Below are 15,293 nucleotides of genomic sequence, written 5' to 3' on the forward strand. Positions count from 1 at the left end.
ACTAAAGCAATTTTGAGACTAAATCAATAACATACATGTAGCTCAATTATTTAAGAATACGCAATAAATCTTTTTGATTCCTTCGAAATTCAATTGAAATAATATTCAAAACTAGTAGAAAAAGATACCGAAATGATCGAAAATGTAATGTCTTGAAAACGGATCATAGATCATAGACGTTAGTCTTGAAAAACCGAAATCACGAAAAACCTTTCGATGATACGCTGCATTGCTCATTCCATTCGTGTACACAAGACTTATATCTTTTCCGTGTATATCGTGTGACATACCACGAAACTTGCAACGAGCTATTTGTTGAAATATTTACATTTGAACCGAGAATTCCATTCTCCTACCAACCAATTCGATTGTGGTCGCAACTCTTTTTGACAACATTTCGACCGGAAGCTGCTTAAGCTTGCTGCAACAGCAGTTTTGTAATGATTTCACGTAAACTCGCTCATCGTTTGCTTCCACGTGTTGCCGAATGGAATCTTTAAAATCTGTACCTTCGTATTTGGTACTCGACGATCGAGAATGCTTTGTACCTTTTTCAGAGGCACGATCTCCACCTCTTCGGGTAGATCAGGTTGTGAGCTGGCAGAGGCGATTTCCACAGGTTCGTCGCTTCCCGGAACCGGCTTTAGAATGGGAATGCTTCCGCCGAGTTGACTCTGCGCATCCTCAATATTCGCATCAATGTACAACTCCGTGACGCGCAGAAGTTCGACCGTTATGGCCCACACAACCGTCTCGAGCGTTTGGTTTAGTTTCATGAGACCCTTCAAAATCATGCGATTCGTGGCGGCAGACTGAGACACGTAGGTGGGTATGAGCAGCAACCTTTTCAAGTTGGAGCAAACGGCAAAGTATTTGTCGAAGCCTGTTTTTATGTCACAGTTGATGAGCTCAAGCTGCCTCAAGCTGGATACCGACGAGATACCCTGGAAGACGCTAAACATATCAAAGTTCTCCTGGCCTTTCTCCAACCGCAGTCGCTTCAGTGCTGTCAGACTTGGGAGGACAGTGGCTAGGTTCACTCCGATTTCGGTGCATTCACCAAGCTCCAGCGATTCCAACAGAACCAACGAACCCAAAGCATCTATAGAAGTGCTACCGAGCTTCGCGATGGATGTTAACGATAGGTGTTTGAGTTGGCGCAAAGCTCCCAGCTGATGAAGATCGCCATCTAGCGAGATTGCGGCGGAAGATTTCAAGCGCAACTCCTCCAGATGCACACCGTGCTCGAAATTTTCAAAATCAATGGGATCGTTTTTGATCGCCAGTGCGTTCACTACGCGAAGATTTGGATTGGACTGCAGCAGACTGCCGACCACCGACGAAGAACAGCGACACAGGTCAATTGTATCTATCTTATCCGCTTGCCCGATGTGCTCAATAAATCGCTGCCACATCTCATCGTTGCTGCCGGCATTCAAAACTTTCCGCAGATCCAGATGTCTTGTGTCGTTCTTGCGTAACTTTGCGATCATTCCAGCCCAATCCTTCACATACGAGTTCTTCATACGTACAGTTTTCCAAAAGCGAGGATGATTCCCCACATGGTTCCACATGCGACACACGCTAGAGGCGCGAAGAAGTTCCTAGAAAGATAAATAAAATAAATCTTCTGTCTCCTTTCACCGACATTACATGTCGCTAACTTACTTGTACTTTCAGGTAATCAAAAACGTGCATTAAACAATTATACCCCGCTGAAACTTCAGCCAGGAAGTTGGACGGATCACGGGCTCCGTAGTGTTGCACTGTTGTGCTGCTGTTATGCACGATCTTTACGGTGGTGCTATGATTTTTAAGAGGGCCATCACCGACAATCAGTTGAGCATTCGCTTCATCATCGGAAAGTCTATCCTGAGTACTCGCCACTTCCTTGTTGCTTGATACGTTGTTGGTCGTTTTGCGCCCGTCGTCTGGAAGTTTACTGTTTCGAAAAAGCGCAAAAAGAGAATACAGAGATTATTATAATTTGGCAACAGTCCGTGTATTTGTATTATTGGATGTGTAGAAGCCTCTTCCGATTTGATCGATTATAAACCACACAAAAAACCCAAACTAAACAAAACGTAACAGAGCGACGCGCAAAGGACGTGAAACGAAACAGGAAAAATGACAATAAGTAAGAATAACTAAAATCGACAAGAACATTGAAAAGCGACCTATTCGAGTTGGTGTCGTTTGAATTGGGAACACTGGACAGGAAGCAATTATTTGCTGATGTAATCCTGAAATCGAGAGAAAGAGAAGAAAAACTGACAGACAAAAAGATCTTGCTTTTGGATTATCGTTAAGGTACTGGGGGTTAGTGTTTTAGCGTCGATTTGTTGCTGCCGCAAGTAAATAGGAATTGAAAATTATAATTCCATACCCATTGAGTATTAATGAGTACCGTCATTAGCTAATCATGATTATCTACTAATGTCTCAGACTTTGTGAAACAGCAAACGGTGATAAAAGACGCTACTGAATTACTGTTGTGCATATTATATAAGACGGAGAATGTATATGAAAAGGATAAAACTCATGCAACTATCGAGCCGAAAGAAATGATTCCCAGATCTACATAGATCCGTATCCTCGCTACTTACGCTATCTGGTGCTGGGAGTTGTTGGCCGTTTTCGTGGAAGCTTTTTTGGATGATTTTACGGATGTTGCTTTGCCCTTCGGTACAACCACGTACTCATGGTTACGGATAACAATAACATCCTGCGGAGGAATATCCTTTCCAACATTGCTACTTGGTGGCGCAGTTAAGGCAGTAATGACACCCTTTGCGACCGCCGATTGCTGGGAGTTGCGTTTGCTTTTCTCCTTCGCCTGTAATGTCGTAGGTGGTAGTGGTGTAGAAGATGCCGTCTGATTCGCTATCAACGATCCTCCATTGTTCGGTGCGGATAGCGGTTTTGGGACAGCAGCTCCACTTCCATTTTCGTTACCACTGGTGCCGAACTTCCCAAACGATTCTTTGTATGCTTGCTGCTGCTGCATTTCCGCCGCCGCGGATTCTTCCAAACAGCTCTTGAAAGGTAATGAATCGGTACACTAAACGTCAGAACATATTTCTGGCAACAACCGGGTCCGCCTGCTACACGACCACAACGGGAACGAGTAGAGCGTATTGCAGTTTTAACATGAAATATCCATTCCGTACATACCTTGCAAGTGAATCGACGAGCTAACGCTTCGGCTGTGGTTGCATTCACGCATTCCGGGTGGTACATACTGAAGCACACCATGCACTGTAGCATCGGTATCATTCCCATCGCGGGTAAACATTGAATGGTACAAGACTCCGCCCTGTTGCCGGAATCCGGGGAATACGATGTTGCCGATATTTGGCACGACCACGAAGTGTCCACAGCATTATTTGTTATTGCAATCATGGTTTCGTTGTTTGGTTATGTGTTTATTCGAATGATGGTTGATAGATTCGAGTTCAGTGTCGAAGGAGGTTTCATGTCAATAGAATCAGCACATCCCGAAAGAAATCAATGATAAGCAAGAAAGGCATACGATATGAGAGTAAAGGAACGGAGGAATAATAAGAGAAAAAACAGAGGAATAACAAAAGGGAAGATTTTTCTACACTACCAAGCGCTCCAAAACATTTCAATCTATTGATATGCACCGCGAAGGCAGTGAAACTAGCAGTTATGGTAACCCATAAGGCTTATTTACTAACGCAGCATCGATATACTCACTTGGACTTTCCCGACGATTTCGATGGCTTTCCGACAATTCCAATGCTTTCATTTGCCTTTGTTATTCCAATGACCTGATGGCTAGAAGCGTTGGTGTGACCTTTCGATGTTTGAGATGAGGTCCGCGAGTACGAAGGTGGAGGCGGACTAGCTCCTTTCGGCATTTTAGGTTTTGGCACTCGCTTGCCAAGGTCACCAGGGGGTGTTTCCAGCGCGTATGGATAATTTCCGGAACCTGACCGTTTTGGTGCGTTGCCGTAAGATTTTGCGCTCCTAAGAAGATATTTTAAAACAAAATTAAATGAAAAAAATCGTAAAAAGCCGCATCGAAGATTGAGAACAATTCAACAACTATTGAAACTAAGTTTAATTAAACAAAAGACAAAAATGAATGCTAACCCACTAGGGTAACAGATTCGGCTAAGCTTTCCAATCAGGAGAATATTAGCCCTATACAAGTTAAAATTGATTATAAATTAATTGAATTAGTTTGATTTTTTTAAACTATTACAAACCTTATGGTTTCTTCGTCCGGTTTTCCTCCTACTGGCTCCTTCACGAAGGTAAAATTATTAATAGTTAAATCATCGTGGAGTGCAGCTGCGATATCATTACGTGTACGTAACTTCTTTCCTTGAGGTGTAATGTAGTATACCTCTCCTTTATCCTTGCTGTTTCCATCCATATTAGCTCGATAGACCTATCAAAGTAATGCGTGCAATTAAGACCAGTACACAGTATCTAATAATAATTTAGAGTTTTTTTAAAATCGGCAGTATTTAACATTTCTAATTAACTCCAGCAAACATTGACTTAGATGTGTAGAATGAACTGTTATAGAGTCGTTACGCCAAGAAGCAGAATTGCAGCAAAAATTGCTTACTGCAACTAGTTTGTAGTAAGAGGCTGTTGGCAACCCATCGCAAAAATTGATTTTGCTTTGACGTTGGGAGCTAATGAATGCATCTGCATTCAACACAGATGGTACAAATTAAATGAATTCGGAATTTGTGTTGAAATATCAAAAAGGTTCTGAAATAACGTTTTGTTCGTCGGTTATTCTTTAATTGATCTACATGTGTCTCATATGAGGTGCCAGGGACTCATCATTTGTCCCCACAATAATTTCTATTCAATTCAGCTTGAGGAACTTAAACCATGCATGCAACTATACTGACATGGACAGTCATATAGTTGCATAGGCATGAACAAATTCCAACATTCCAAACTACATAAATTTACCATTTATTTCTTCGTTAGTTCTCCAGGTTATAAAATATTGAAAAAACGTTAAGTGAGAGTTTATAAAGGCAGTTTTTCTATTGAACTTCTATTAAACTATTAAACAACAATATCGTATTTAGCTGCTCGTATGTTTCTTTTTAAATGTTAACAATGTTTCAACTTACCAATTCCCGCTTCCATCCATATCTAAAAGGCTCTTTATATACATCGTCCTGCGTGTTTATAACAATATTGGTCTTCTTTTTAGCAGCGCTCTTATTTAATTCGTTTGCAGTGTTTTCCATGTCGTCCTGCAGACCAAACAATAAAAAATTAGATTCAATATCGACAGCAATCTTCGGCAAGAAACGAACCTGTTTGGAAGTATTATTGAAATCCACATCCTCCTCGGCATGTTTTCTTTCAGCCACCGACAATATAGCGTCCGATAAATAATCTACCGCCCGTGGCGAATTCAGGACACCTACGAAATAACCATATTAACGTAATTCATAGTTGACATTATCATATCAACACAATCATTTTAGTATATTCATTCCAAATTAATTAATAAACAAAACATTTTCTTTTTTCCACATAACTGCATCGGACTGAACTTAAGTGGATAGCATCGCAATGTACAGTGAAATACATCTTTAGAGGCAAGAAATTATCCATCATTTACCGTTTTCACTGCTAGTTGCATCTTCGTCAAATCCAGCAAAGTCGTCCTCATCGCTGTCGTATTGCTCGTAAAAACGACGCTTTTCGCCGCGGCTGGACTGTTCGCCTGCAACGGAAACATCCTCGTCCTCGTCTTCTTCCATCGGCTCTTGCTCATTGTAAAGCTGCTGAGTTTGTTGATGCTGCAGTATATCACCGGCGAGCGGCTGTAACCTTTGCTGTTGAGCCATGATTTCACTCGGACTGTCGTTTACGCACAGCCCTTTCAGAGCTATACAGCAACAAACCACGAACACTGATAATGACCAGCTATAATTGCTCTCTAACTGAGTCAAGTGTACAACTTTTTCGAACCGTCACCGATACGACTCTGCACAAAAATTGTTAATCGTAGCTAGGATTATTTTGGCTCAACGTAAAAACTCATTAGCGTTTCAGAATACACAAAAGCAATACTCAACGTCGTTACGTTGAGGCGCGTAACATTCGAGTGAAAACTGAAGTAAATCAACAAGCTATTTGAGTTATCGCCAAGAATTATTTAACTGCACATTTCACTTCCTATTTTTTGCCGTATTACGTCCGTTTCTTCTCGATGCGCACCAATATTGACACCTTTGCAACAATTGTGAGTTTGTTTCGCTTTCTAAATCGAAACACCCGCCGACGCGCAATGTGAGGTTATGTTATCGCTCGGTGGAAGCGAAGAACCTCAACCAAAGCAAAGATAACGAAGAGTTAAAGAATCGTGCCTCTCCACTTGTTGGTCGATCGTTTCATTCCGCGCTTCATCCGTAGCCTATTGGTGTTTAGATTTCACTGAGTGCACCTTTGAGAATTGTCGTTGTAAAAAATCACGACATATCGGTCGCGTAACCTGAATAGTGCGCCTACTTTTACCAACTACACAATTTCACGCACGAGCACGATGCGATGCCTGTTTGACAACTGCCAAACTTTTCATCAGTTTGATGAAACTAAACTGGTAGTGTTGTGCCAATCGGGATTCGGAAGATTCGAAGATTCGATCCCTAGACGGATTCTAAAGATTCGAATCCCATTTGACAGATTCTAAAGATTCGAATCCCATCTGACGGATTCTAAAGATTTGATTCGATTAGGATTCGAATCAGATTTGATTGGTTTGGGACTCGATTTGATTCGATTCTGACTTGTTCCTAAACTGTTTGAATCGACTCACAATGATTTGAGTCGAATTAGTCACATAACTAGTCGATCTAGAGACAATAGGTGGAATCGCATACGGATTTGTTTATTTAACCATGCCCTACTACCAATTTTGAATGAACTCAGGCCTTTCCTCGTGGATCGGAGCGAGACGCAGCGACTGACTTATGCTCCGTCGCATTCGCGCTGCAGCGCCGAAATTTTTCAACTCGCACTTGAGTGAAACTTTGCATGACGAATGAAATAAAGCGACGGATGGAAAGCATAAACCGTTACACGCTTTCCAGACTGCACCGTCGCGTAACGCGACGTCGCCTGACAGGCGCAGAACTCCATGCAAAAAAAACCTCGCGCGATTCGCGCGACATCGCGCAAGGTTTTTTTTATATGGAGTTCAGCTCCTGTCAGACGACGTCGCGCTGTAGTGTGGACCCCGAGTTACAGTTTGAACGGAAAGTTTATTTATTACCTTTGGATGGCACCAGCGCTGCCACCAACGGTAGAACATTTTCCAATGTAAACAACATTGACGCTTTCAAATCTATTATCGATGCACAATAAAGAGAAGAAATAAAACAAAATTGCTCCTTAATAGTTATTCCTAGCCAAGTGCATCATTCAGAAAAAAGATAGTCCCACTAAATATACCCAAGGAGAACCCTGCTGCACTTGCCTACCAAAGGTATCCATGCCTACCTAAAAGAACCTTGCCAAGTGTATTTTTGGTACGCATGGACACCTCATAACCTACCAATAATTTGTTTTGGGAGGCACCGCAGTGGAAAGAGGTTCTGGCTGTCAAACCTTTGTTTGTTTACTGTTTACTGTGCAAGTCTGGCCAACTAGCTGCGAGTTAAGAATAACGCTTTCGCGGGTTTGGGTGTCGGAATCGGAGTGAAGTTTATTAAACAATGTGTTAAACAACATCATGAAACATGGTAGGAAAAGGGCAGGAAAGGAAACAGGACGAGACGATGACCCTTAGCGACAGGCGCCGAAACTGCAACTCAGTGTTAATAGTTGGTCGGTGTCGGTTGGACATCACGGCGATCATCGGTTGTTACCGGGTGTAACATAGCATCGGTGGCCCGTGTCCGATAGCAGCGCTTGGATCGACCGACTCGGGGTGGTTAACCGGGGCCGGGTTAACTCGCACCAGACAGTAAGTACGTGTGTAAGAACCCACAGCAGAGAGTTCTTACTGATGATGATTTGTCCGCACTTTTCACACATTTCAGTGTCTCGACAAGGAGGAAGAAGCGGCTTGAAATAAACATGAATGCATTCTACGTGTTTTCAATGGGCATGACGGAGTGGTGCTGCACATCGTACATCGAAGGAGCCTGCTACGATCCGTGGTCGCTGTTTGCCAGCACGAACCAGAGGAGGCGTCGGACGATTTCTGAACATTTCCCCTGATTGCCTTCCGAACCGGACGATATGTATATAATATTATCGTTGTATCAAAATAATAAAACAATCAAAAATATTTTCCTGCATGAAAATAATTATTTTGGGAAAGAAAAGATATCCTGAACCCAGCTCATATAATCTACTATGAATGGGTATACGGTTTTTACGCGTATAGCCAGAAATAGGTGTTATAAACACGTTGCACAGTCACGTTGTAAAAACAGTTCTCTTTTGCGGTGTCCCGCAAGTATCAAGAGAATTGTTTTACCCTTCTTTTCAGAAGTGTTTTACATCCAAAATTGCATAGGAAAACTGCTGCAAAAGAAGGGGTAAAACACTTCTGAAAAGAAGAGCGATCAGTTCTCAAGAGAATTCTTTTACCCCAAAATAACGCCAAAATTTCTCGTTGGGTACTTATGCAATAATATTTATATCATCTCAATCGCCTCAGAAATGATTGTGTTTTAGATGATCCAAAATGTATGATTTCAAAAGCATTCGAAGCATTCTCGTGCGGTCTTTCAAAGCAACACTCGATAGAATAAAGAATCCTTCGACAGAATTTCTATATGTGGGAATGTTTTCATTTGCGTTATAAGTGTTACATACCTATAATGACAACGAGAAAATAGACAAATATTATTCAATTTATTGATTATATTTATCTGTTAGCTCGGAACGATCTGTTTGCGCATGCACATGCACATGCATATCAGCAATTTCAGCGCTAGAAAAACAAATTACAAGTTTGCTAGTTGATGGAACAAGTTATATTCTAAGAAGGGTGGATGCGATATTTTTTTCTCCCGCATTCAATTTTTACTCTTCTCCCGCAGTTGCTCGGGTAGAGCACGGCCTACGATCGGATAAAATCCGTTCGACGGTCGATGAAAAATGAACTCTGTGCGTTTATACTTTATATGTTCAAAGGTTCCTTTGAAGCCTCCAGCTTCGTTTATACCTAAGGCGCTCAAGTGTTTCTTTTCAAACGAAGTCGTTGGTAAACATTTCAATAATTATACAAAATCATGATAAATTCATAAAAAACTACAAATAGGATCCTCAGAAAAGCAATTAACACTATTAAAAAAGTTATTAAGCAATTACCTTTTTTTAAATAAGCACCCTCAAATGTACGAATTCGTTGAGAATCCGCGGCATAAAACCTCGCGGATTTCTTCCCATACAAACGGGAACGAACGGATTTGCGAAAAGAGTTCATTTCCTCCATATTCAAAATGGCAGGTAAAATGAACACATTTGAGAGGAGGTGAGTGAAACTTGACAGCCAGATTTACCCGCGTTTTTCAACGTGAGTGACCTTTGACAACTCGATTCGAACGGATATTTTCCGATCGTAGTCCGTGCTTAGCACGGCTACCATTGCACTATGGGGAACTTGTATGGAACAAGCGGACATTACTATATTTAACGAGAGTCCATGGACATTTCGCAGTGTTTTGTTATTGTAGGCACGTGTCTTACTCAAAGCCATCATTGTAACCATTTTACAAGCTTTTAGTTTGTGTAAATAATTAATTATTCGATTTTTATCATATTTGAGCGCCCGAAGGTATGCAATGTACAGTACACATAGTTTTGTAACAAAGAAATCTATGATTTTTAAAATGTATAACCACCTGCAGTTTTCAAAACTCTTTATAAAAACAAATTACAAATGTGTATTACAAAACATAAAAATCACATTTATTAAATGAGTTCAATTTCGTCATTTAAGCTTATTTTAATACGATCTGCTTGATTTACTACATGGTCAATTAACATATCTTAATTTTCTTTGTCCATTCTGGTAAAAAAGTCTGTAACGATGGCTGGAAAGCAAAGCTTTTTCGTATTATGTTGTCTATAGTCTAAAGAAAACGAACTTAGAATTTGATTTGTATAGCCCGCATAAACGTGTTTTCTAAATTTTTCTCCCTAGACGATTTTCTTGCATGCGCTGCCCTATCTTACCTGAAACATTTATGACGCGCTTCTAAAGCTTCTTCTCCTAAACACCCAAGTGGAATAGGGGTCTGCTATATAATATCCCGGGCATGTGCCAACACTTTATGTACTGTGGCCGGTATTTTAAACCAACTAAATAGTGATAAACATTTACGATAAGTATCTTTGCAATACGGGTCAAATTTGTCAGTATTTATAACTTTCTGGCAGCTTATGGTTATCAATATATTCCTAAACCTTTCTATCATATCTTTATGGACATTAAGAACAGTACTAGCCAGCTAGCGGGCGAAAAATATTCGACCACAAACATTCCCTGAGGTGCTTGTTCCTGAAGATCCTGCTCGAGGTTGGTCAACTCTCACACCGAATGCATCGTAGAGGTTTTGTCGAATTATTTTTTTCTGCGCTTCATATTCTGCGGTGTACTCATGAGTGACCCTCCATTTCTTAAATGTGAGTCTATAGGAAATATTAAATAAACACTGATGAAACCGCAACCAGCAATGTAGATATGGGGATATGCCATGCAATAATGCGGAAGGTTGTGGGGTAAATCCTGTTTCAAGCACAGTTAGATCACTCATCTGAACAGGAATTGCACCACAAATAGGACAACAGATGCCTGGTTGTTCCGTGATCACTGATAAAAAAAACGATTACACACAGCTTTACAGCTATGATAACCGACTGATAAGCGTGTTTACAAAGTAGAATCAAGAACTTGACTGTTTAGATCATTTTATTTTCAAATCGTTTTCAATGTGTTTTGATAGAGACCAGGAACGATTAGCAGAGTGCTTTTTTTTCGAAATTACGGTTGGGGTTGATCCGGGTCCATGTAGGCGGTGAAACTTTGCTAAATACTTTAAAACTAGTTAAACTATGTTTCTAAACACTAATTAGACCAGAACACATCGAAACATTTTTTTGCTGCATTACCAAAGTTGAAAAAGCGTATTTTTTCCATAATGCCACACAGTTTTACTGGCAAAAGTGAGTAAGACATGGTTAATGAGCATATTAAATTTTTTTTTATGAAAGCTAAACATATTACCTTTCCAACGATGTATAAAACATCATGGTCATAGTTTAAATACTTGTAAAACGATTGCCCTCAAGCAATCAATAAAAGTTCGCTAGCGCGGACCATTTTTTATCACTTTTTTGACTTTGACAGATTATTTCTCGAAATCTACTAGTCCTAAAAGGCTAAAAATTTGGATTGGTCTTAGTTAACTTGTCTACTGCAAGGAAATGTAACTGAATTTATCATACTCTCCATCACCTAATGTCCGCCTTTTCCCCATAGTGCACTCGCGCATACACTCGCAGCTCGGTGCCGCGGCAGAAAGTGGTTGCATACCCTTGTGCGAGTGGAAGCAAGAGAGAAAGTGCAGATTTAGAGTGAGAGATCCGAACAGTATCCGATTTTTGCGATTGGGATATGGTGCGTTCGAGGGAAAGGGTTTCACCAAATCTGTCCGAGTTGTTGAAGGTTCCTAAATAATCGGGTAGAGCACGGACTACGATCGGATAAAATCCGTTCGACGGTCGGTGAAAAACGAACTCTGTGCGTTTATACCTTATATGTTCAAAGGTTCCTTTGAAGCCTCCAGCTTCGTTTATACCTAAGGTGCTCAAGTGTTTCCATGAAGTGGATGATTGTTTCTTTTCAAACGAAGTCGTTGGTAATTATTTGAATAATTATACAAAATGATGATACATTCATAAAAAAAACTACAATTAGGATTCTCAGAAAAGCAATTAACACTCTTTTTTCAATAAGAACCCTCAAATGTACGAATTCGTTAAGAATCCGCGGCATAAAACCTCGCGGATTTCTTCCCATACAAACGGGAACGAACGGATTTGCGAAAAGAGTTCATTTCGTTCATATTCAAAATGGCAGGTAAAATGAACACATTTGAGAGGAGGTGAGCGAAACTTGACAGCCAGATTTGAACGCGCTTTTCAACGTGAGTGACCTTTGACAACTCGATTCGAACGGATTTTATCCGATCGTAGTCCGTGCTGTACCCGAATATGAGAGTGCATGGAGGCTAATGGGCTTATCACACTGGTCACCAATGGTGGCATGGAAAAAGCACTGGACTGTCAAACGTGGGGGCCGCTGGTGTAATGAGCTTGCTCAATACACCAGTTTGACAGTCCAGTGGCTTCGCCAAGCCACCATTGGTGACCAGTGTGATAAGGCCATAAAGGAGTTGGAAAATTACATAATATTAGGGGAGTAGATGAGAATTAGTAGACGGGCAATAGTAACTGGGTTACATTAAATGGTTTTTTGAATCATTCTACCTTTCCTCTCCGGAATTGTGTACTGCAAAAAGCAGTTCTTTGGTGATTTTACGATCCTTTTTGAAGTGTTATACTTTTTAATGATGTCTGAATTTGTTAGTTTGTTAATGTAAAGGCTGATTCGTACGTCGGCAAGTGGCAAGTTGCCGCGTACCTACCCCGAGCGAATCAGGACCTAGCAAGTAGCAAGTGGCAAGCAGCTACTTGCCACTGGAATAGAACCGTCCCAATCTGCAAGGTTTGGCTTAAAAGACCGAATGCCTCAATTTACGATGCAGGGTTGAGGAGTTTGAATGGTGTTTACTCCACTTGGTTTCTGCTTGTGTCCGTGTAGTTACATACTGTCAGGCGGGATTAAAGTGCATTTCGTGCGATTTTCAATCTGGTTTTGAAGGTTCTTATTTTTCTTCCTTGCATTGTATTTCTGTCACAGCAAAACAGGCACGATACGAATCGTAAATATTTGGTTGTTTATTCCATGCAGCCGACTGTCGTAGCATCATAGATCAGAGTTTTTTAAAGCATTCAATCGATACAAAGACCGAAAAGGGTGAAAAAATTCATCACAGTGAAGAAAACAACAACTTGTAAGAAGGTTTGGCAACAGCAGACGACACAGCTGAGGTAGAGGAAATGTTCGGATCATTGTTCGGAAGATTAACTCAACGCAATGATCCCGCTTTCATCTTCAGACATAGTTTCTTGTATAACAATCTGTGCTTTTTTTGTTTAACATCAGGGGAATGCTCGAAATATCCGGGCGCGACTCCGAATGGCACATTGAAAAGCATTGACGCCGAAAGGCGCTTGGGCTCTCGCAAAGTTCTTGCGGTAGAATGCTCCTGTCTGGCCACATCAGCTGCGCGACATCTGTGCCGGGTGCCACCTACAGGACGACGTACCGCCGATTAGCGGCCCGACGTCGAGGCCTCCGAGACGGCCGCTTCCTCCGCCACCGTCAGAGGGCTGCGGCTAGTCTCGTCGGTTGTCACCTCCCCATGCAGCGTGACTGCTCCTACTTCTGGAACGGGTGGTGGTGCAGTAGCCCGCCTCCTCGTTCCTCGGCTCGGCTACGGTCCTCGGGATCGGCGCTAGGCTGTGTACTGTTGCTACCATAGACAACTCCTTCCGTCGCGGGGACGAATTCCGGCACGGATCAGTATCTGCTGCTATCGTCAACGCTACGGACAACAATGTGTGCTTGACGAAGACATCCGGCAAGGTTCAAGTTGTGTGTTTGAACTAGTTTTAAATTCAAAAAGCGGCATTCATATAATGGATCTCTCCGGATGAGCTACAAACATACACAGTGATAGTTAGACCGTGGCTCAGGCCGCATCGAAAAATTTGGCCAACAATCCGCTCCAGCAGGAGGACATTTCGGACAACGGACTGAAAGATTTGCATCATGAAAATGTAACAATTGTGTTTTTGTATTACTGGATTGAAAATAAATAAAAAATTTGGCTGTTGAAAGGCTGTTGGAAAGCATTGGAATTAGCCTCATTTCGTCATTATCAGTTTTATGCGAAGAATCATGTCAGAAAATCAAGTATTATTAAACACCGTGCTTACGGTTTACAACGATACATTTATTGTTTTGTAGTCGTGCGAGCGTTTGGAATATGTATTTAGAAAATACATACTCAGAATAAAAACTTGTAATAAAATGTTCTACATATTGCATTGCATGCACTTGCTCCATTTATATATGACAACTGACTAAACAGAATTGTCCAACCGAATGGTCTAGTGGTTAGGGGAGCTGAACACGAAATATGCAGTCGATGGTTTGATACACATGCAGGTATGTAATAAAAATTTACTAATACATATATGAAAATCTACATGCTTTCAGAAAAGAGAACTCTACAACAACACGTAGCAAGCAGAGCAATGACGAAAGACAGAGACGTGGGTGTTCGAAAAAAGGAGGGACATTTTTTTATTTCGAATTTTCGAAATCCCCACTTTTTGACATATGCGGTCTTTTAACCGTGTTATTTAGACGTCTTTTAACGGTCTTTTAAAATTATTAAAAGACCATTAAAAGACGTCTTTTAAAGTGACGTTTGCAGCTTGGGGAGTCTATTTTTCAGGCAAGTAGGTGGATGTATTGGTTGACAACTCGTGTAATTACAAGTTGTCAAACAAAATCTGTTTCATTTTCGTGATTTGTTTAGGATACCCAAGCTGCAAACGTCACTTTAAAAGACGTCTTTTAGTGGTCTTTTAATCGATTAAAAGACCATTAAAAGACGTCTAAATAACACGGTTAAAAGACCGCATATGTCAAAAAGTGGGGATTTCGAAAATTCGAACGAAAAAAATTGTCCCTCCTTTTTTCGAACACCCACGTCTCTGTCCTTCGTCATTGCTTTGACTACTACGTGTTGTTGTAGAGTTTCGTTTTCTGAAAGCATGTAGATTTTCGTATATGTATTAGTAAATTTTTATTACATACCTGCATGTGTATCAAACCATCGACTGCATATTTCGTGTTCAGCTCCCCTAACCACTAGACCATTCGATTGGACAATTATGTTCATTCAGTTATCATATATAAATGGAGCAAGTCCATGCAATTCAATATGTAGAACATTTTATTACAAGTTTTTTGTTCTGAGTATGTATTTTTAAATACACATTCCAAACGCTCGCACGACTACAAAACAATAAATGTATCGTTCTAAACCGTAAGAACGGTGTTTAATAATACTTGATCTTCTGACATGATTCTTGGCATAAAAATGATAATGACGGAATGAGGCTAA

At 40.9% G+C, this 15,293-nt stretch overlaps 1 protein-coding gene across 1 annotated transcript; it reads right to left on the reverse strand.

Moving 5' to 3' along the window:
• Positions 1 to 201: 201 nt before the first annotated feature.
• On the reverse strand, positions 202 to 6,018 carry LOC131286225 (uncharacterized). Its single transcript, XM_058315153.1, has 8 exons — positions 5,630 to 6,018; positions 5,130 to 5,428; positions 4,236 to 4,420; positions 3,721 to 3,993; positions 3,175 to 3,316; positions 2,607 to 3,037; positions 1,669 to 1,942; positions 202 to 1,604 (listed from the first exon to the last, which is right to left on the reverse strand). Exons 1-8 carry the CDS (start codon positions 5,856 to 5,858, stop codon positions 447 to 449), a joined length of 2,991 nt encoding a protein of 996 aa, XP_058171136.1. The 5' UTR covers positions 5,859 to 6,018; the 3' UTR covers positions 202 to 446.
• Between the last annotated feature and the right edge of the window lie 9,275 nt (positions 6,019 to 15,293).

Source organism: Anopheles ziemanni, chromosome 3 (genome assembly GCF_943734765.1).
Source record: "Anopheles ziemanni chromosome 3, idAnoZiCoDA_A2_x.2, whole genome shotgun sequence".
Lineage (NCBI taxonomy): Eukaryota > Metazoa > Arthropoda > Insecta > Diptera > Culicidae > Anopheles > Anopheles ziemanni.

Coding starts and splice junctions, on each gene's coding strand:
- LOC131286225 (XM_058315153.1), bottom strand. CDS start 5,858: ATGGCTCAACAGCAAAGGTTACAGCCGCTCGCCGGTGATATACTGCAG. Junction 5,429..5,629: donor TGCAACTAGCAGTGAAAACG/GTAAATGATGGA, acceptor GTTATTTCGTAG/GTGTCCTGAATTCGCCACGG. Junction 3,317..3,720: donor AAATCGTCGGGAAAGTCCAA/GTGAGTATATCG, acceptor TTCCGGCAACAG/GGCGGAGTCTTGTACCATTC.